This window comes from Pleurodeles waltl, chromosome 2_2 (genome assembly GCF_031143425.1).
Source record: "Pleurodeles waltl isolate 20211129_DDA chromosome 2_2, aPleWal1.hap1.20221129, whole genome shotgun sequence".
Classification (NCBI taxonomy): domain Eukaryota; kingdom Metazoa; phylum Chordata; class Amphibia; order Caudata; family Salamandridae; genus Pleurodeles; species Pleurodeles waltl.
In genome coordinates, this window is record NC_090439.1 from 994995430 (window position 1) to 995019020 (window position 23591).

Consider the following 23591-nt stretch of genomic DNA (forward strand, 5'->3'; position numbering starts at 1 on the left):
GGGAGATATGGAGGCCACTAGCTGCCTTTAAGTCCTGTTACCAAATGTCATCTTGGTAGGGCTGAGCAAACTCATCACCGGGTCATAATCATTATCACAGTCTGTCCCAAAAAGGGAATAATGAGAATTTTGTCTAGCCTGTGACGCCTGTGACAATTAAAGTGGGGAAAGGAGTTTCTCAGGTGGATTAAGGTGCAACATTGGCTGATTTCAGACCAGCATTAGTTCAGTGTCAGAAAAGACAATCTGAACTGATTGTTTTGTGCATACCACCCTGAACAGACACAATCCAAAGAGGCGTTTTCCTATTTCCATGTGTGATGCAGAATGCATCATGCATAGAAAGAGCAAGTAGCAAGTAGAAATAAACATATTTCTCCTTATTACGTCTCTCGGTGGTAGGCATACTGATTTCCCACAATTACAGCTTTACACACCTAAGTAGATATGGAATTGTGTGGAATCCATTGGTGGATGCACAGGAATGCATATGCTCCACCCAGGAAACACCTACAACTAAGAAATGTAACGCAACGCAGCACAAGCTGCTGCACTGTCATATTTCTTTACAAAGCCAGTAAAGGCCATGCAAATCAGACATTGCATGGCTTTATAAATCCCAAATAAGTTTTTGCATTGCCCTGCATCATCTTGCGGGATGCAGGGGTGATGCAAAGACTTTAGTAAATCTAGGACATAGGTTCTTGTTAAAGCCACCTTTCTTGGTTAAAAGACAAAACAAAATTGTGTTGTTTGTCATGTCTTACTCTTATGTTAATATCTTGCAGCCAATCATTTGTTGTTTTGAAAATTATCTTTATTGAGTTTTCACATGACAGGTTCAACAACAATATAAAACAACAGACATTGTTGATTGAAAAGGACAGGGTACCCATCTGGCATATGTCCATCTTAGAATTGTTTTGTCAAGGTGCAGACGTTGGTGTGTGCAGACTGTAGGAACTATGGGGATTATTCTAACTTTGGAGGAGTGTTAATCCGTCCCAAAAGTGACGGTAAAGTGACGGATATACCACCAGCCGTATTACGAGTTCCATAGGACATAATGGACTCGTAATACGGCTGGTGGTAAATCCGTCACTTTTGGGACGGATTAACACCTCCTCCAAAGTTAGAATAACCCCCTATGTGTCCATATAGTTAGTATAAGAAACAAAGAAGAACAAGGAGAAGAGAGAAAACACGTGCCCCTGATAACAATGCCTTATAACCGGGGAGAGACATGTGGGAGACTGGGGGCGCGGGGTATTGGAGCTTTAACCTGATGTTACAAGATGTGTGTGTGATGGTGGGGAAGTGCCACCACTGGGCAGGCTGAGAGGATAGTGACACTGGGGGACCACGTGGTCACGTGTGGGTTTGGTGCGAGTTGCGCTAGTGGTGTGAGGTGCCTCATGTGGCAAAGTGTAACTCTGGGGATCACTGTGAGAGGTTGTTGTTTTTTTTTATCACCTGCCTCCCAGGACTAAATGTCGGGTAGCTCTATGATTGTGCAAAGGGAACTGTGCACTGAATGCCAATAGTCTTGGAGGACCGGTCAGGACTAGAACATGTGCTTAAGGTCTGCATTTGGTTCGTGGCAGCTGGGACATTCGAACTGGGCCCCTGGAAAATGGCGGCGTAGTCATGCTGGGGTCAGATACGCTCTGTGTAGGACAAAGAATTGTATATTTTTGAATCAAGAGGTTCGGGAGACCCTTTCAGAGAACTCGAACGCATGTTCCTAGTTTTTATTGTGGAGCACCCTGCCACAGTCGTCTTTCCATTTTTGGTGTAATGTTGTGAATGGGACAGTTGTGAGTTCTTGTACGGCTTTGTAAAGCCAAGTAATTTGATGGCGGCCGGTGCCTGTTGTTATGCAATGGGCGGCCGGTGCCTGCAGTACTGGATGTGCAGTATGTTTCCTCCTTGATATGTCCCAAAGGGTATGGCTGGTGTGGTGATGGCACTGGTGCATCATGAACTGCCCGGGTGGTAGGTTGCAGTCCTCCACCAGTTGGTCATGGAGGCTGAAGGGGCCTTCAGTGAAGAGGTCCGCTGCTGTGAGGATTGAGTGGGTTGTCAAGACTTGTAGTTCTGTGGCAGTGTAGTGCCTGGTGTTGTAGGGGCGGCCAGAGTGGTTTATTGGGGCATATAGCAGCTATGCAGAGGACAATCTGTGGAATCTAGCCATGCATGTTTGGCCCACTTGTACTTGAAGCAGCCAATGGGCTTTGTGACACACCTTAGGATATAGCAAACAGTGGATTCTGGATAAGCTAAGCGGACATGTATGTTATGGCCTGCCATTCACCGGGACAACCACTGTAGTTGGGCTGCTAGGAAGTAAGCCTCACAGTTGGGGGCTCCAAGACCCCCTTGGTCAACGAGAAGCTGGAGCTTGACTAGTGAGATCCGTTTGCGCTTGGAGCCCCAGATGAGCGTGTCTAGGTCTTTGAAGAAGGGTCGCGGCAGGAAGATGGGAAGGTTTGCACAGTAGTATAATGGACAGGGTAAAATGCCTTGCAGCCAACCACAGAAGGGTATACCGGCCATTAAAAGTGTACACTAGTGTTATAGATCCAAGCTAAAGGCAAAGGCCTATTACAATGAAGTAAAACCTTGGTGTAGAATAGTCAGCTACAATGCGTTATAATGCTTATAGGCTATTCCACCCCTTGCGGGCACAATGTGCTAGTATAACCTTATAGCCTGTTGTAGTGGGCTACACCTGTAACTAGTCACACTGCACCTAGATTGGACAAACCCATTCCCATGGAAACAAAGGAGGAAGGCCAGATCTCTGAAGCCAAAACCAGGAGGACCTTTACAGTTTTGGTGGGAAGGGATCAGGCAACTGAGTCACTTGGGGCTATGCCTGCAGCTCTCAGGGGTTCTCATTGACTACTTTAGGTGACTATCTTTAAATGTCCCAGAATGCTCTATAAGAGGGTTGTGGCAGGGGTGGAGTGATGATATGGCACCCCAGGATTGGGTAGAGGTGTCTTGCAGAACTTCTCACCACAAATTAAAAACCCTGCACAAGGGAGGGACACTGGGGCTGTGATGCAAGAGTAATACACAGCTGGAAGAAAGAAGACCCCTGAACCTCTGCAAGGATTGTGTTTGGGACTCTGCGAGTTTTCCTGACACACAAGACCAGGATGTGTATCTCCAGGGCCCCCTGATGTTCAATATGGGTAATGGACCTACTGGGGACCCTGGAGGGTTTCCTTAGGACTTCTGTGGACCAACCCTGGCTCAGCTGACACATAGGTGCCATACAAGAAGTGTTCTGTTTGCTCTCTGTGGAGGGGCTGTGGAACATGCCTATCAATCATAAGAGAACATCAGGAGCCCAGGCAGGGAACAGGTTTGGTGAAGGAAGGTTTAAAAATCAAGATCCAGGAACAAGGAAGGCAGGTGGCTACAGCTGTCTATAAGGAGCATAATGTCACCTTCTTTGATTAAATCGACCCAACTGGGCCAGAGAACATGGCATATGAAGCTTGCTTCCCCATGCCTCCTATCCAGGTGACTGGGTAAAAATTATTAATGTGGTATTTTGCTCCAACATCCTTAACTCCACTCTAGGAGGGCCGAGCCCCAAGTGGTTGGAGCAATCTTGTTTTTAATTGTTTTAATGGGGAAGGGGTATGCGTGGGGCCCCACCCCAAGGGTCACTTTTGGCCTAGAGGACCCCGCCTGTCATGCCTGAATCAAAAAAAATTGTCCTGGGGGATCCTATCTCCCTGAAAAAGGAGAGACAAAGATGAGCGCCACCTCCTTCAACTATTTGGCTATGCTGCCTCCTGCTCCCATTCCATAGGACCATACTGCCCCCTCCACTATTCTGTCCAGTCCACAATGTTATAACAGTATACTGAGTCATTGGTAGTATACGTTTCAAAACTTTTAAATACAAAGAGAAAAAGAAAATAAATCAAACTTCAAGTTCACTGCCAGTGGGAAGAAAAATTCTACATTTGTAACAGTGTGATGTGAGACTCAGTGTTTAGGTAGACAAGTGCTGTTGTGTCGCTTTTTCTGGACTCTGTGAGGTGGAGGAGTCAGGGGAGATTTCTTCCAGCATAATGGCACCTACAGTTGTGTAAGTTCATTGGGATCTTCCAAGCTTTGCACCCCTTAGGAGGAGTCTCCCAATCCAATAGCATGCACCAGCTGCCCTCGGTTATTCAGTTGCGGTATGTCTTGCATTATTTGTGTCTAGGCATCTATGCATTCCCCTGGCCCTCGATCCCCTATTAACCTCCCTCTGCAGCACATCAGTTGCCCTCGGTAATGCCACATGGTTGCACACACAACCGAGTGAGTAAATTGTATCTATCACAAGTGGGGTGTCATTGGAACTTTTACACATTCTGCTTCCTTCATCCAATCCCAGCCTTTTGACTATACTTTTTTCAGGTGTGCCTGTTATCTCATTTTCCTGAGAAGAACTCGACATTTCCAGAGAGTTCAAAATGCTGTCAAAGTACACTAGTTATCTCTCTCTTAAAATAACTTGCCATCATCATTGATTCACATATGTGGGCTCTTAGACCTATCAGTCTTTGGATGGTCTTCTCCCAAACTTTTTGCCTTACTCCTCCATATTTTTCTAATCTCGTTTTTGTTGGCCTTATGACTCTGTAAACCTTACTACTGCTAACCCATCCTAATGTGTGTGTGCTCACTCCTCAAAACATGGTAACATTGGCTTATCCCCAACTGGCATACTTAATTTACTTAAACGTACCCAGTAAAGTCGCACTCCATGTACCCAGGACCTGTAAATTGAATACTTCTAGTGGGCCTGCACACTTGTTGTGCCACCCACTTAAGTAACCTTGCAAACCTGACTCAAGCCAGCCGTTGCAGGCTATGTGTGCAGCTTTAAACTGCCAATCCAACTGGCAAGATAAACCTTTTGCCAGGCCCAAACCTACTTTTTAAATACATAAAAGTCATCCCTACGGTAAGCGCTGGACAGCCCAGAGGGCAATGTGCAGCATATTTAAAAAGAAGGAGATGCACTTTTTTCAAGTTTTATATGTCCTGATAGTGGAAAAAAACTTAAATTAGTTTTTCATTTTTGCAAGGCCTACCTCTACCATAACATTGGAGTTACATTATTATATTTAATAAGCTGTAACTTTCAAATGGGAACACATTAACAGTTAATGTTTGGTGTCTTTGGAATGATAATTCAAAATCCTCTTGATGGTGAAGTTGGATTTTTTAATCACAATTTTGAAATTGCCATCCTCGAAAGTTGGCATTTCCCTGCCTTAGCCAGTTAGTGCCTGTAGCCTGTCTCAGGGTCACATGGCTGGGGGTAGTTGTCAGTTCAACTTTGCGTATTCCTTCTAGACAGCCACACAAAACAGCCAGCTTAGGTGTGCCTGGATGGGCCACCACTGGCTGGATGGGAGGGGAGAGTGAGGCACAACCCAGCTTACACCTGAATAGGCTGTGTCCTGCCTTTACACGAAGGATTACATACCAGCTGTAGTTAGTCTGGAGCCAGGGCAGCGGAGGCAGGAAACGTGCACTTCAAAGGGAAACCTCTAGAAGCTTCTCCCACTTCAGGAGGCACAAAGGAGGTAGGTATAAATATTAGATCTCAGACACCAACTTCTCACTACACACCCGGACCTGTGGTTATACAGAAGGAGGATGGCTGTACTACATTGCTACCAGAAGTACTGCACTCTTCTGCCCTGCTACTAAACTTGCTACCATGCTTGCTGAGGATGAGGATATTGGACCTACACACTTTATTCCAAGCTGTAGTGACTCCAAGGGTCAGCCAGATGATCTCCTGTACTGAGCTACTGGGACATAAGCTCTAGAGGATCCGTACAGCTGCCCAGATTACTTTTTGCCCTGAGCTGCAACAGGAACTATCTGACCTCTGCTGGAGTGAGTTCCTGTCCCCAAGTGGTGTCCCTCAAGTCCTGGATCCTCGGTGTTGCTTCAGTTGAGCTCCCCTGAGGTTTGTGGGCTCTTCGTGAACGTGAACAGACCAGCTGCCATCAAAACCTTGCCTCTCATGTCCATCACTGATGCAAAGTATTGGCTAACCAACTCTTCTTGTTACAGCATCAACAGCTGCAAACTAGAATTTCCAGCCACAACCGTAAGCGACACCAACCAGATCTTCGCGCTACAGCAAGGACCATCTGCACTGCCAAGTCAGCCCTTCTTACTACTTCAACGGTTATTTGCAGAACTCTTCCTGCTCCTCGCAGTCCCTTTCACCATGAACGGAGCCCTTTCCGCTAGACTGAGATGGTAAGTCTTTCAGCGGGACAAACCTGGTCTCTGTATCTGACCCACGCTCCATCGCGGTCGGCCTGAACTTGTGACTTTCTCCCAGTTTTGCACAGCCAAATAACGGTGCGAGTGGCACATTGTGGTTTTAGGTGCTACTTTCACCTAAATCTTTAAAATTGCATGTACCCAGTTCTACTGATTGGAGTTTTGTTATTTTGGTGCCAAATCATGTATTTAATTATACTCTATTGTTTTTTAACCCATTCTCTGCCAGGCTTTTTCCTCCTCCTGTGCCAAGGCTTTTTTTGGCTACTTGGGCTAGTACGCGCTTAGGCCCTCATAACGTTTTGTACACATAAGCTACCCACGCCAAATGTGCGTCCTTTTTTGTAACATCCTAGAGATTCTAGAGGTACCCAGAGTTTGTAGGTTCACCTGGAGGAGCCCAAGAAATTAGTCAAAATACAACTAAAAGTTAGTTTTTTTTTAAATGGGGAAACGTGCTGCAGAAGAAAGCATGTGGTGTTCACTGAAAATGGCACCAACAAAGGGTTTGCGGTGCTAAAATCACCATCTTCCCAGCTTTCAGGAACAGGCAGACTTAAATCAGAAAACCACATTTTTCAACACAATTTTGGCATTTTACTGGGACATACCAAATGTTTACTATTTTTTCTGCTTTCAGCCTCCTTCCAGTTAGTGACAGAAATGGGTGTGAAACCAATGCTGGATCCCAGACAGCTAAACATTTCTGAAAAGTAGATAGAATTCTGAATTCCGCAAGGGGTCATTTGTGTAGATCCTTCAAGATTTTTCTACAGAAAGTAACAGCTAAAATAAAAAAATATTGAAATTGAGGTAAAAAATAAATAAAAATTGTCCACGTTTTCTTCTATAATGTTTTCCAGCTACAGAAGATTTTTGAAAGCAATATACAGTTACGTCTGCTGGACTCCTCTGGTTGGGGGATATATAGGGCTTGTAGGTTCATCAAGAACCCTAGGTACCCAGAGCCAATAAAGGAGCTTCACCTTGCAGTGAGTTCAGTGGGTATACAGCAGTTCATTTGGTGAAATATAAAGAGTGAAAAATAGGTATCAAGGAAACCTTTATATTTCCAAAAATGGGCACAAGATAAGGTTTTGAGATGCAGTGGTTATTTGCACATCTCTGAATTCTGGGGTCCCCATACTAGCATGTGAGTTACAGGGCATTTCTCAAATAGACGTCTTTTTTACACACTATCTTACATTTGGAAGGAAAAAATGTAGGGGCAATAACACTTGTTCTTCTATTCTGTGTTCCCTCAAGTCTCCTGATAAAAATGGCACCTCACTTGTGTGGGTAGGCCTCATGCCCTCAATAGGAAATGCAACATGGACACATCACATTTTTATATTGAAATCTGATGTGTTTTTTTAGAAAGTGCCTAACTGTGGATTTTGGCCTCTAGCTCAGAAGGCACCTAGGAAAACCTACCAAACATGTGCATTTTTGAAAACTAGATACCTAGGGGAACTCAGGATGGGGTGATTTGTGACACTCTCACCAGGTTCTGTTACCAAGAATCCTTTGCAACCCTCAAAATGTGGTAAAAAAACCTGTTTTTCCCACACATTTCGGTGATAGAAAGTTCTGGAATCTGAGAGGAGCCACGAATTTCCTTCCACCCAGCACTCCCCCAAGTCTCCCGATAAAACGTGTACCTCACTCGTGTGGGTAGGCTTCAGTTGAGCTCCCCTGAGGTTTCGGTGCTGCAAAGTTCTGGAATCTGATGGGAGTCACAAACTTCCTTCTACCTAGCATTCCCCCACATCTCTCAATACAAATGGTACCTCTCTTGTGAGGGTAGGCCTAATGCCCGCAACAGGAAATGCCCCAGAACACTATGCGGAAGCATCAAAATTATCAAATACAAAACTACCTGTTTTTGCAGGGGGGGGGGGGTCACCTGCCTTTTTGGTCCTGGGCTCAGCAGCCATCTAGGGAAACCTACCAAACCCAGACATTTCTGAAAACTAGAGGGAGTCCAGGGAGGTGTGACTTGCATGGATCCCGAGTGTTTTCTTACCCAGATTCCTCAGCAAACCTCAAACTTAGCTAACAAAAATTACATTTTTCCCACAGTTCTGTGTGGGAACATCGCACCGGCACAAATTTCCTACAACCCAACTTTCACCTCAGTATCCTGATAAAAATGGTACCTCACTTGTGTAGGTGGGCCAAGTGCCTGTGACAGGGAAGAGCCAAAAACATGTTGAAATTGAGGGGGAACCAAAGCGGGTCCAAAAGGGCAGTTTGAAAAAAAACGTTTTTAGGCTGACAAATGGGGCAAAAGTTTTATTGGTACAGATGCGACAATGCTGGGTATTAGGAATTTTGTGGATTCCTGCAGATTCCGGAAGGTTCTAATGTGGGGAAAATGTGTGATTTCATGCAAAGATGGAGGTTTGCAGGGCATTGTGGGTAAGAAAATGGTGCTGATGCATGTGAAGCACACCACCCTGGTCTCACCCAGGTGTTTAGTTTTCAGATGTGTCTAGGTCTCGTAGATTTTTCTAGATGGCAGCGTCCCAAATTCCAAAAGGTGCAGCCCTCACCATTCCAAGTGGGACGATTTTGAGAGTTAGACAAGCTCTCATGGCCCAAATCTAAAACCAAAACCCAATAATCAAAGTAATCAAATGTCCTCTTGCTTGCCGTTGGGATAAGATCTTTTACTGTGAAGGGGGAGAGCTGAAAGACTGTTACCCACTTCAGTTGGGGTGGGGGCATAACCATGCCCACACTAGTTTATAGCCACCACCCCACTATTTTTCTTTTTTTAATTTCCTGGCATCTAGTAGGCTTTCTGCACTCCCCCTATCCCTCTCTCCCCCTGAGAGTAATTCGAGGGTAATTACCACATCTGCCCACCGGTGGGCAGAACAACTTTGTACCTATTTATTTGGGGTGGGGGGTATGGCCATAACCCCAACCTCTTTTTTGAAAACAAATCTTCCCTGATGGCTGGTGGGCTTTCTGCCCCCCTTGGGGGCAGATGGGCCTTACAAAAATAGGCCGATCTGCCCCAAGGGGGTGGGGCATAAATGGCCAACAGTAACATGCCCAAGGGTCTGCCCCCCCAAACAAAACACACACACCTATCCCTGGTTCCTAAGTGGTTTTGGCCCCCCCGGGGGCAGATCAGACTAATAGAAATAGGCCAATATGCCCCCAAAGGGGGCAGAAATGGCACAAAATAAAATAAAATAAAATTTGCCTCCCAGGCGAGCGATGCTTGCCTAAAGGGTCGTTCCCCATCTGTAAAAAAATAAATAAATCCCGGGTGCCTAGTGGTGTCTGCCCCCCTTGGGCAGATCGGCCTAAGAAAAATAGGCCGATGTGCCCCCAAGGTGGGCAGAAATGACCTAAAATAAAATTGCCCCCAGGGGTTGCTCCCCCCCTGTGAAAAACACATTAAAAAAATTATCCCTGGTGTCTAGTGGCTTCTGCCCCCCCCCCCCAGGGGCAGATCGACCTCCTTAAAATAGGCAGATCTGCCCCTAGGGGGGCAGAAAAGGCCTAATAAAAAATGCCCCCTTGGGGAGCGGGCCTTTGCCAAGGTGCCACTGCCTTCATGTGTTTACAAAAGTAAACACAAATCCCTGGTGCTAGTGGACATTTATTCAGCCTGATCACTATGCGGTCAGGCTGCAGAAATGCTCAGAAAGACATGAAAGTAAAGTAAAGGCCTTTCCTTTCTTGTATCTCTGCCCCCCCCCACCCTCCGATTGGAAGACAAATGCAAGCATTTATTTTCCGGTTGAGCTGGAATCTGAGCTCCCAATGCAATGGTGGTGACCTCTGATGAGGTCAGCGCGCAATCATGTTCTGATGTCATAAGACAGTACTGGGTGGGGGATGGTGCGGGTGGAAGGGGGAGTGATTCCCCTTTCATACCTGCCCAAGTCCCATGGGGGTAGTGCTAGCGCTCCTCCCATTGGCCGATCCCAGGAAGTAATGGTTACATCTGTGGCGCCTTAGCGCTGCGCTACCGTACGTAACCATTACATCCTTGGCGTTCAAGGGGTTAAATTGGTGAGGGATTTGCCTTTTGTTTTGTTTTTACTTTATCACTGTTTAAAGTGCTACATAAATACTATACACAACCTCTAAGTTAAGCCTGACTGTTCTGTGCCAAGCTACCAGAGGTTTAAGCACAGTTCCATTTGGGGTTTGCTTGTGACTTCACCTTGACAAGGATTGTGGTTACTGCTTGAGTAGGGTTTCACCCCCTCAACCAGGAACCCAATTTATTACATGTGCATTTATAATCAAACACATCTTGAAAGCTGTTGCCTGTATATAAATTTGTCACCTGTTCACTTCAAATTTGTTTTTTCAATTAGTACTCAGTGCAAACATGTTGATTTGCCTGCTTATTGCACTGTGTGTAATATATGTGGTGTACAAATTACTGCAGTCTACGTGTAGTTACTATGTTTTTAATTAAATAATACTGACAAGGCAAGAGTGCATTGGTTGTTTTATTACATTATTTGTAGGCTTTGAATATATTGCTTTGCCTATCTACAAAGTTTGTCTGAATGAATTCCAGGTGAACCATTGTTTTGAGTAGATATTGAATGCACAGTTTGTACTGGCAAATGAGCTGCTCCTGTCATATATAGTGTACACACTCATTCATGGGCAGAGGGAATGTGAGTTATAGAGAAACCCGGGGTCACAAATGTATACAAAAAGAAAGCCATTAAAAATGAGATTCATTTATAAGCCCCCGAACAAGTAAACTCACACAGTAAGTTGTATCATAAACCACATTTCCATTACAGAGTTTAAGACATAAAAACATACCTCCATATATGATCCAGAAGGAACAAGCATACGGTATATAAAATTCTCCATAGAGGAACAGGAATTTCAGGATGTCAGCAGTGATTTTTCCCAGCATCACAATGAAGGGGCCGAGCGCCCTAAACAGGAAGAAGATCATAGAGGAGATTTACCATCTGCCAGTTTCATTGTCACTAAGGAAAGTAATGGCATATTCACTAAAAAATGTTACATTAATGCGTGTTATGCTTTATTTTCTAATATTCATTAGACCAAATGTGTACCTGACTTGCAAAACACTGTTTGGACACGACACAGAAGGTGGCACACAGTCACAACTTAGACAAAGATAATCTGATTCCACCCCCTCACCCTACACTACAAGAGAGCACCCGGTCAGGAAAAAAAGCAACAATCATCCCAAAACACACAGCGATCTCAAAGCAGGAACGGCATGATCAGTAAGACATCGTTGACAAAACTGATTTAAAAAAACAAGACAAAGCTCCATACTTCGGGGTGAGGGCACATCAGAATTTTAGCAGTCAAATGTCATTGTCCAAAGGAGAACTTCATCCCTACGCTCCATCCTTACCATACATAATACACCACAGTATTAATGATAACACCACAGAGATACATCCAGTTATCCTCCAAATACCCTCTGACTACACACCTGGACAAACCTGACCCCCTCTAAATGCTGCCTAACAATCTGCTGCCTATTAGGTGTGTGCTTTTGGAAACTCCCCAATAAATCTTGACAACGTCCACTCTTCAGAGCTGCCTACACAATTGTAAATCTGCCTTTGCCCATCATGTCGCAGTAGCCAGCACCATCTGGCAACATGGGCTTTACACCATCATAATGACAGAACACAGCTTCATGCAAGCCTCACAAACTATGTATATGATATCGTCATAGGTTTTCCCAGCTCCATACCAGGGATACATACTGGGTGATGCTAATGCATAACAACACACTCACTTTGAAAAAAACCTGTCAGAAATGCTCTACTTTCAATTGGATGGTGCTCACTGTCAAGCCACCCACTGTCAATATAAATCACCGACACTAAATATTATCTATCATGTCTGGAAATAATCAATTGTTTGCATGTCATTGAACAGACCTCAACACCACTCAACTTAATTTATGTTGATAAAAGGTTTTTGGGGGAGCTATATCACAGCTGAGGGCATCATGGCACTGCTGGTAGTGAACTTTGCAACCTTTCCTACAGACAACGACCACTTCTAACAATCTAAACAAGCATTTTCAATGCAACAGGTCTCGCATTTGCTCGAGTTAGAGCTATTAGCGTTGTAAACTCCTAACTGGACTTTTCTTGCCACACAAATTAAAAGAAAAAAAAACACAGCGTGATCACACTATGTAAAATGCAGCGCGAACGTGCTCAAATTGAAAACTGAAAAACCGAGCGCGATCACGCTATGTAAACCCCAGCGTGATCGCACTCCGTGGAAAATAAAAAGATAAAGTAGTCCGGAAACCATGCTGAAAACATCGAGCCTTTTATGTTTTCAGTAGTTTACTGGTGCTGTGTAGGTGGGCTAAACACCAGAAAAGGCATGACATATGTATGCCTTTCACAAATGAAAGCAAGCGGATTTTAAAAGGCAAGCCCACAAACCAATTAAAGTTACTGACGTGAAATGGGCGTGGTTGGAAGCTCAAAGAGAGATTACTACAGGGGACGGAGCACTTTGCGCTCGCCCCTAAAAACCATGGCCCAGCTCTTTAGTCATCTCGAAGTGTATCCAAGGAAGCCACGCTAGTTGGCCGGATAAAGAATCCGTAAGTTCTTTCTCTCTCAAGGTTGAAAATACTGAAGTTATAGGTCAAAACCTTTGGGTTAGAAACCTAAAAACACATTCATTCCGGCAAGCTAGACAATCTAAACTCTTCCCATCACCTTCTTTTAAACAACTAGATCAGTAACCTTAACTTCATCAACACCCAAACCCCCAAAATTGCAGCAAACATCATTAGCACCATTTACACTGTAAAAGAAAGAGCTGAACAAAACTTCCAGGTGTCTTTCTACTCCTCTATTAGGTGAAAAACAATATTAGACAAGCTCAAAAGTTATGTCTCGACCAACATTTAAGTGTCAGACAGACTCCCAAGGAAACTGTTTGAGGCAGTTGGCCATATCTTCAACCACAGACTCAGGGTTCCATACACAATCATTTTGTAAAGGAAGACAGTACGTTTAGAAAATACATTCAATTTCATGATTGGGAGCATCACAGAAAATGTGAAATTCTACAAAAAGAAAGCCTATTTAAGGAGGTGGAAATTCTGTTGCCATGGAATGTCTAGGGCTGGGGCTGTCGGCAGCGGTTTGCACTTCAGGAAGGGGCAGAAATAGCTGCAAACCCACAAACTCAAATTTTCTGTTTTTATTTTGTGCACAAACGCTATTTAAGATCTACAATTGAGACATAAAAACTGGTGGCCCCGAGTCTACCACCATAAACCTTCCTGATGTATTGATGTAGAAGAGCTTCCTGGACAGACTAACATGTAGTCCAGTTTCAGTAATCCACTGTCGGACAGATAGGTCACTTCCTTTGTCTCGTGTGCCCGTCGAGCTCCAAGGTGCTTGGGAAGCCAATACAGTGGTTAGGTTGCTGGAGTGCACAGGAACAAGACAGCCATTGAGAAAGCTGATTCTGAAGTGCTTAGAGATCAGACCAGGGAAGCATTTACGTGCATTAGGACTACTAGTCCGGGGCCAGGACTGCAGACAGAGCAGCGACACACACGCTTGAGTGGAGTTACCAGGGGTCAGGAGTCCTAAGTACCAATTCATAAAAAATGGTTTCAAATAGCACACAGTGCTTAATTTGTAAAAGAATAAGTGCCCGGGTTCAAAGTTTTGCTCAAAATTCTGAGGCCGGCGCTATCAATGTCGGATAGCAGATAACAAGGCTGCATAAACTTGGTTCCAAATGCCTTTTATCCACCACCAGACTCTCTCAGCGGTTTTATTTCACTCTTTCAGCTCCTTTTTCCTCTTTGCGCTCTTTCTTCATCACTGTTTTCTGTCTCTTTCTATTTCATTTCTGCTTTTGAGATTTTCTCTTTCTTGCTTTTGCAAAGAATGATTAGGAAAAACAAGTGCCAGCCTCCAAAGAAGAGTGATACTTGGCCGCATCTGCATCCACTGGCTCAAATTAAGCACTGTTTGGTACCAACTTTTTGTGAATATATTCTGATTTTGCAAACCAACCTTTGTGCTATTAGGTTGATTTGCAAAATCAACAATCAGAGTGGGTCGCCATTCGATCAACTTCATTACTATTAAGGAAACAGGTTGCTAATTTCAGTTTACTTTGGTTGGAGGGAAACCTCCTTAACAATGCATCCTTAAGGATGCGGACATTTCCCACGCAAGCCTAACCATGCTTGCCTGAACAATGCATGACTTTTTCTGTGCCTTAACAACCCATGTGCTGAACTACGCATATGCGTGGTTAAGGTGCAGAAAAAGTCATGCAGTGTTCGGGAGAGGCCACAGAGGAGGCAGTGAGGTAAGTGGGGCTGGGGCAGGGGGTGAGCTATTTTTTATTTTTAAGGGGCGTTTGAGTTTTTTTTTTTAAGGGTTTAGGGTGGGGGATTGGTTCTTTTTTAGGGGCAGGGTAGGGGGCTTGGGATATTTTTTTATTTAGAGCTTAGGATGGGGTGGCGGAGTAGTTTATTTTTAAAGGGTGGGGGAAGGTTTAAGGAAGGGCGGGAGAAGGGAGGAGAGAAGAGGAGGAAAAATCGTCAGAGGACACGGTGAGGTAAATGGGGTTGGGCAGGGTTAGTGGGTAGTTTTTAGTGGTGGATTTAAGGCTTATGGTGGGTGAGGGGTGTTGGGTACTTTAGTTTTTAGGGGCAAGGGTAGGGGAATAGGGGTATTTTTTTTTAGGGTTCATGTTAGGTGGGGGTAGGGGAAATTTAGTTTTATGGGGCGGGGTATGGGGTTTGGGATAGTTTCTTTTTTTAGGGCTGAGGGTGGGTGGGGGGCTTGGGGTAGTTTACTTAATGGGGGAAGATTTTAGGGCTCAGGGCGGGAGGGGGTGTCAGGGTACTTTAATTTTAAGGGGTAGGCTTTTTTAGGGCTCTCGGAGTAGTTTACCTTTGGGGGGGCAGGGTAGTTTAATTTTTAGGGGTGATGGGTCGGGGTAGTTTTTTGTAGGGCTCAGGGCAGGGAGGTGTAGGGTAGTTTGGTTTTATGGGGCGGGGGTGGGGTGTCAGTCATTTTTTGAGGGTTTAAGGCAGGTGAAGGGGGTCAGGGTACTTTAGTTTATAGGGGCGGGTTTGGAGGTTAGGATAGTATTTTTTTTAGGGCTCAGGGCGGATGGGGGATCAGGGTAGGTTAGGTAGTAGGGGTGGGGGTAGTTTTGGGCCTCAGGCCGGGTGGAGGTTGCATGACAGAACCACAAATTCAATTTGCATGCATTTCCACGCATGGCTTTACTAGGCATGCTTTTACAATAAACTTTGTTGTGAAGTCATGCATGGTGAAGGCCTGAGTGGTTCCATCATACAACCCTGATTGGATTCTATCACAGGGATTGTGGCCTGCTGGGCTCAGCAGCCCACCATCCATGTGCATGCATTTAACTAAAGTATTCTTTTTTTAAATTAAGTCCATTTTACTTAAAGGAAAAACATGTCTGCATTTAGGAACAAAATATGCTTTTTTTAAAACTATCGCCCATATTTATACTCTACTTGCACCGGATTTGCGTCATTTTTGCTACGCAAATTAGGCGCAAAACTAACACCATATTTATACTTTGACGCTAGACCCGCTAACGTCAAAATATCTCAGTGTGCGTCATTTTCTGGATGCATGAAACCACCTTGTGTTAATGACATGCAAGGTAGGTCTTCCCCTCCAAAAAATGACTTAAACACCTGTGCGCCATATTTATCTAAACGCGCAGAAATGCCGCACGGCTGGGAGGCAGAGGCGGAAAATGGCGTACATCCCGATTTGCGTCAAACATTAACGCCTGGGTCATAGCAGGCGTTAAAATGGGGCAAACACACCAGTACTTAAGGAAAACACACAGAAGCAACATCAGAGCTCCAAAAGGAAGACATGGAGGTGCTATTCATCCAGCATGCACGAAGATGCAGAGCACAGGAGCAACAGCAGCAGCTTCCACCACACCAGCAGGGACCCCAAAGGCAACGCCAAAGGCAGGAGAGGATACTCTGGACCAGGACAACCCTTCAGGGCCTCAGGTAACATGACATCATCCAGAGGTGCCGACTAAACTGGCAAGCCATACAGCAGCTGCTGCGCCACATTGAGCCATAGTTGGCACCCAGCTTGCAGACACCCCACATCATTCCACCAGAGACCAAGCTGCTAGCCGTCCTCCGCATGTTGGCAAGTGCCCCTGGTTGCTGGGATGTCACAGCCCCCATTCTCTACCTTCCTACCCAAACTACTGGATCCCATCATCTCACTCACACCCCGCCACATCAGCTTCCTCAACACAAAGCAGAAGCAGCAGAAGACCAAACAGGGCTTCCATCAAATAAAGGGCTTTCCACACGTGTTTGGTGCCATTGATGGCACACATGTACGGATTGTGCCACCTGCTACAACTGAGCATCTGTACCACAACAGGAAGCACACACACTCCATCAATGTACAGGCCATTATGGATCTCCGGGGACTGATCAACAACATCGTGGCAAAGTATCCTGGGAGTGTACATGATTCATTCATCTTCCACCACTGCACCATCAATCAACGCTTCCAGGATGGACGATAAGGAAATGGCCTACTTGTTGGTAAGTACAGAAACCTAGTTATATACACACTGCACAGCAACCCAGCAGGACACACAACACATACACTACTACATTGACACGTGGCCAGGAAGACACTGAGGTTGTGACACAGCTAGTCATGTTTGATATCCTGACCAAATGGGATACACACCTATGAACAAATGACAGATGCAAATAACAACAGATGCCACTCTAGAGCCACACAAGACCACATTACAACCTCACAGTGACAATTACATGACCTTAACTGGCAGTACAACTTGGAAGATGAATCTTCCAATATCACATCAATAGCACTCAATCACACACCCTTCCAAGCAATACGTACTGTGTAAGGGGCGTGTAATATGTTTTGCTGTAGGTCAAACACCATGAGACACATAGCATGATGATGCTGACTCTAATGAAGGTGACATGGAATCATTGAGGCAGTACCAACATCTCACATCACTCCTGGGGTGACATAGCCCACTACCAATAAGGAAGTGGACTGTGCTAAGAACACAAATTTATGTGAACATATTGCAAAGTGCACACTGCTACATATACGGATTGAGACAATTACACATATACATAACACATGTACAGGCACATGGACCATCTGACCCTTAAACCTTCACCCCCACAACCAAGTTAGCCAGCTTACCTGGAGCAGGTTCAGTAGTGTAGGTACACAAATGCACATCAGCCAACTCAGTGAGGGCACAAAAATAGGTTTGCATAGAACTTGTCACACATGGGATATTTGTGCATTGTCAACTGTGAACACTTCAGTGCTGCCAACGTATGGAGGTGTGTTGTACATTGTCACCTAGCCAAATCAAAGGGCATTACTGTTGTTCTTCACATGCTATTACATATGTTGAATTGGATGGGATTTCCAGGCCATATAGTGCAACCGTGTTGCCACAACAGCAGAATCAATTGTGTGTGTGTGGAAGTATCATGTCACCTCCAGTGAAGGCACATGGACACTTCTTTCACATGACATAATGCATGGGAGATACACAAAGAGCTGCAAGTTTACAAATATACCGCTGATATCAGGTCAATCAGCCAAACATCAGTTCTCATAAGTAAACAACCCAATGCAGAAAAAACATCCTAGAAGCCTAGGATCCCACACAATAACACAAACAACAATGAGTCACAGACAACACAAGATAACAACTGCCATGCAAAGTGATAATCAAGGTGCAACCAACATCCAAATATTTGCACTCATTTTCTCTTTCAGCTGATCAGGGTTATGGGATCCAGCCATGGATCATGACCCCATTTGCCAACCCAAGCACAGCATCAGAGCGTGCCTATAATGAGGCACATCGGAGGACACGCACCATAGTAGAGAGGACTTTAGGCATCCTGAAGTCCAGATTCCGGTACCTCGACATCACCGGAGGCAGCCTCCTATATTCACCTGAAATGGTCTGCAAGATCATTTTGATCTGTGCCATCCTGCACAACATTTGTGTAAGGAGGAACATTCCCCTTTATGAACCAGACCCACAAATGCCTGAAGAGGAGGAAGAGGAGGATGCTGTTCGTGAACATGAGGGGAACCATCCAAACACTGCAGCAGGATTGTGTCGGAGACAACACATTGTACAAAACGTCTTCTAACTATAGTCACCATCACCACTTTGTTATCATATGTCATTAATGGCCAGATGTAGGAAGGCTTTTGCGCCTCACAAACGGCAAACAACGGGGTTTGCGAGGCGCAAAAGCCCTGACGCGATGCAGAATCACATTTTGCGAGTCAGTACCGACTCGCAAAATGTGATTCCGACTCGCAAATAGGAAGGGGTGTTCCCTTCCTATTTGCGACCGCATCGCGATGTAGAGTTGATTTGTGACCGCAAAAGCGGTCGCAAATCAACTCGCAGTTACCATCCACTTGAAGTGGATGGTAACTCATTCGCAAACGGGAAGGGGTCCCCATGGGACCCCTTCCCCTTGTGAATGCAAAAAAATATATTTTTTCAGAGCAGGCAGTGGTCCTATGGACCACTGCCTGCTCTGAAAAAACCCGAAACTAAAAGGTTTCGGTAATTTTTCTTTTTGCAGCTCGTTTTCCTTTAAGGAAAATGGGCTGCAAAGAGAAAAAAAACTGCTTTATTGAAAAGCAGTCACGGACATGGTGGTCTGCTGTCTCTAGCAGGCCACCATCCCCGTGAGTGCCTAGACTCGCTATGGGGTCGCAAACTGCGACCCACCTCATAAATATTCATGAGGTGGGTCTTTGCGACCCCATAGTGAGTCGCAGAAGGTGTCTGAGACACCTTTCTGCATTTCGTTTTGCGAGTTGCAAATTGCGAGTCGCTGGGACTCGCAATTTCCAACTCGCAAACGGAAACCTACCTATACCTGGCCCTAAATACCTACCTTCATCACTCAATCATGCTCTGGGTAATTTATATGCATCACATGATCCCTAGGAGTCATAATCAGAGTTTAGCCTCATGGAGAATTGCAGAAATACAGAATAGGGTACTGAAAAAGCCACATCACATTTCATGGGAATGAATGTACCGCCAACATCACACACAGTGTAAATGACATATATCATGTTGATTTCACATGTGAAGGGCAATATCGGAGGACCACAGATATGACACACATCCATGTTGCCAACATGGTTCATTGCAGCACATGACACACAACTAAGACACCATCAATCATAAGATAAAAAAGTGCTTCATACATGAGGCAGTGGATGTGCTATTGTATTGGTAACAGGAATGTATGACAAGGCCCTTGACAGCAGTAAGTGTGACATCGGCTATCTTTGCAAGGAACATGTGTGACAAGGAGTTAATCTAAGCAGAAAATTGATACCACTAGTGCCCCAGGTATGACAAGCATTGCTCACAAGACATGCCCTGGGCAGTCCATCTCAGGTAATAAGTCCTGCCACTGCCATGTTTTCAATCTCTGCCCACCCTTCTCTAGGCGGCCCTGTAAATGGACTATCTGTACCCTGATAACTTAATCTACGCACACCCAGACTCCCATTCTGACTCCTGTGTGCTTCCTCTTCAGTATGGCATGCCATAGTCATAGTTCATCAGTCTGCATGGACTTCCGGTCTAATAATGCACTGCCTGGTAGTCGGTAGGACATGTAATCAGCTGTCAATTGCTTCCCATGTAAACGGTCCAGTTGGCCCTTTTAACTTGATTCTCAACTCCAGGACTTGTGAGAGACTGAGGCTACACACACCTGTGAGCACTTCCATGCAGACCAGCCATTGGAACCTGCCCTGCCATTGCTGCTGCCTGGAACAGCTTAGAAGCTGCCATTTTCTGAATCGCCTTGTTTTGCATTGGTGTACAAATCACCTGTGTAACAGAGCCCTTGGGGGATTGTGTAACGTTGTAGACCACAGCACAAATACAGTTTTTAGTTTCCACAGTGCTGTTACAGCTTTTCTCAGTCAGAGTCTGCTCACTGTGTATTTGCCTTGTTCATGTTTGTTCCTGACAGAGCCTGCATCCTGTTAGCCAGACTGGTTCCTGTCTTTTCGTTAACCATAGAGGTTCCCTGTGGCTACATTCGTCTCAGAGACGCTTTCCATGCCCTCCCTTTCCTAATGGGGTATTGTGTCTGGTAGGTCTACGATGAATCCTCAAATATATAGTATAGTTTAGTCAGTTTCCTTATCGTATTCTGTGCTGGGATATGTATTCATATAGGCTAATCTAGCCCCCATCCCATGTCTGGTTTTGCATGTATTCATTAGTGCCAAACAGTGACAGTATGCCATGGCTGTATGCATGGATTCGGTACGGTGCCTCCAGCACAACAAACAAGGGTTGCCAATGTGTATGTAAGGACAAAACATGTTTGTGCCTTGATGGTCCACACACAGATTCACTTCTGCGGCCACCTTTTGATGGGGCTTGCATAATGAGTAGCTGTGACATTAATCAGCACAGAGGCACTGATGTTCCCTGTTGCAGTGGGAATTTTAGAGGCCACCCTGTGTACAAATGTTGTGATGAAACCTTCCTGTTTCCTATTACTGATCCAAAAAGTTTTTAAGCACACCAAGGTTGCCCTGTCGTCTGCCTTATTAAAGGTCTGCAGTGCCATTGCTGGACTATCCCCATGTGTGTCGTTAGTTGTTCTTTGGCTTTAGGTCAAATCTGCTTTGAAGGATACCCTGTGAATTCAGGGAATGGCTCCACAGACTCATGACTAGACCTGCACGTAACTGTGACAACATGGAGGCCAATACTGATACAGGGTACACATGGCCACACACGAACTGGACACCTTTGCGCACTGAACCGCTGGAAATATGTGAACACATGCAGCAAGGTCTGCTGGTCCTCCACAGCCACAGGAGAAATATAGGTCATTTACATGACTCAAACTGTGTTGTACCATAACTTTTTTGGATTGGAGCTGGGACTCTATGTCACAAACACTGTACCTACCTAGCATGTTCAAATGTCTGACTCATGGGTAGTATACACACAAGTGACCATGAAGTGGTATCCAACATTCCAGTACATGTGATGGCTTACCTTTGTAAAATTGGCATTATCAACCGTCCTCTATCTATCCTGTGTATAGTGTCATGGGAGATGTTTTGTCCCCAAAGTCAGGGAAGTTTACACAGCATAAGATGCTACGGGTATGACAAACACATATCCTGACTGATGTACCTCAATGAATGGCATCTGATGGTTATCCACAATTACAACACATGCATACAAGCACATTATGCAAAACACGTTTTGTGACGTTCACACAGAGGCACAACAACAATTGAATTAGCCAATTCACAGACATAAACACACAGGCCATGAGTGAATTTTTTAAGCTGCATAGCCTTGCTGTTCTCTATTGACGCACCACCTGCTCAAACTAGGGAATACCGTTTTTAATTCCAAATGTTTGGGTTGCTGTTGTGTCAGTTAAGAGTGCTAATCCGGCACAACAACATCAGTATAATGGTCCACAGTATTGCGGTCCGCCACATGTGCCCAAACACTAGAACACACACAGCACGCCCTAACAGCCTATCTTTGTATAGTTATAGCTTTCATATGTGTTAAAAATGTGAAAAATGACACAAACACAGTTAAAGACAGATATGTTGATGCAAATGCGGCAAAAAAGATGCATACGCATCAAAATATGCCGCATATGCATTAAAAAATGACGTTCACAGCCATTGTACATCAATTGGACCCTAGCATTAATTCCAACACTGCATCCCATGAAATTGGTTATGCATGAAAAATATATTGATCTTTGAATGCGGGGTAATTTTGAAGCATATGCGTAAAAAATTATTGACGCAAAGCCCGTAAGCGTCATAAAAATGTCACGCATCATAGTAAAAACGTACCGCATTTGAGACAGGAAGTGATGTAATAGGATATCCTGTTTACAGAAACGGTAAAGTGGGTGTACTTTCACTTTCACTTTGCAGCCTGTGATTCTTCTAGACTGTGTGGCTGTGTTGAGAGTTGTGGTTGTCCAAATTGTGCTTTTGTCTCCTGTGTGCCATTCCAATTGTCATCTGTTGTTTTTGTAATTGTCTCAGTAATTCAGTGTAAGTGTGCTTTTGTCATTTTTTGTGTCTAAGTTTGTCTTTGTACTGTCGGGAGTGTGTAGTGGGTATTGTTAGTTGGAGTACTGTTGGGCTGTTTGTGGGTTCTTTAAGTTTAATTTTCATACCTCCTTACCCTGTATTTCCTTTTTTCCCTTACCTATCCCTATAATTTTTTGTGATGTTGGGCAGGCCACGTCTGGGGAGAATGGGTGAGGAGGAGCTGGGGGCTTTCATTTGGCTGGTGTGCCACTTCCTCCCCCTGATGTTAGAGGCTGTTGGCAGGGTGATACAGGGGTATCACACCGAGGCGAGGAGGGTCAGGTGGTCCAAGGTGCTATTCCACCTATAGAGAGTATTCAACAGCCAGTGCAACGACCACCAACTCAAACATCGCTGGGCTGACCTTGTGGCCAGAGAGCAAGACCTGCTGGACCACCTGGGTGTGGTGATTGGTGGCCCTGTTGGCGAGTACAAATCAGACTAATGTGTACAGTAAAATGCTCTGTAGTGACTGTGGCAGATTTTGTGACATGCTGCATGCATGGTTTGTGGACATGTGGAGTGCAAGTTGAACATACAGTGGCCCTGATTTATACAACATTTGCTACACATTACCGTCATTTGTTGACGCAAAAGCTGCACAAACTTACAAAACACAACTTGATCTTGTAAAATAGTGCTGCTTTGACATCAATAGATGATGGTAGTGCGGCACAAACAAATGTTTTACTCATGGTCTGTCAGTGTACCAGGAATGAGTTGTATTTCACATGCTAAAGCAAGGAATGAATGTAGTCCGCAATTATTTTGAATACATGTCTGAACTATATTCATGGCCATACGTGCAAAGATCTTCCTAACATCTGGTAATATCTTAGGCTGATATTTTGACTTGGTTTGTGCAGCATTTAAAATAATTATGGATGCCAAAGTAATGCACACTGGACAATATCTAAATGCTTGGTACTTTCCATAGCTGTAGCGTAAAAACATGAAGCAAATGCTACACATAAAAAATAAAAAAAACTCTGGCCCTATGTTCATTGTTCCTGTGTGTTTTAATTTGCCTTGGGCACA

The 23591-nt window shown here is 44.7% G+C and overlaps 1 protein-coding gene across 1 annotated transcript in view; it reads right to left on the bottom strand.

The window, feature by feature from the left end:
- Nucleotides 1–23591, bottom strand: part of LOC138282815 (transient receptor potential channel pyrexia-like) — a 1013831-nt gene that overhangs the window by 297929 nt on the left and 692311 nt on the right. The window contains exon 16 of the mRNA XM_069220730.1: nt 11137–11255. Within this exon, the coding sequence (XP_069076831.1) occupies nt 11137–11255 (119 nt within the window). The remainder of the gene's footprint in view (nt 1–11136; nt 11256–23591) is intronic.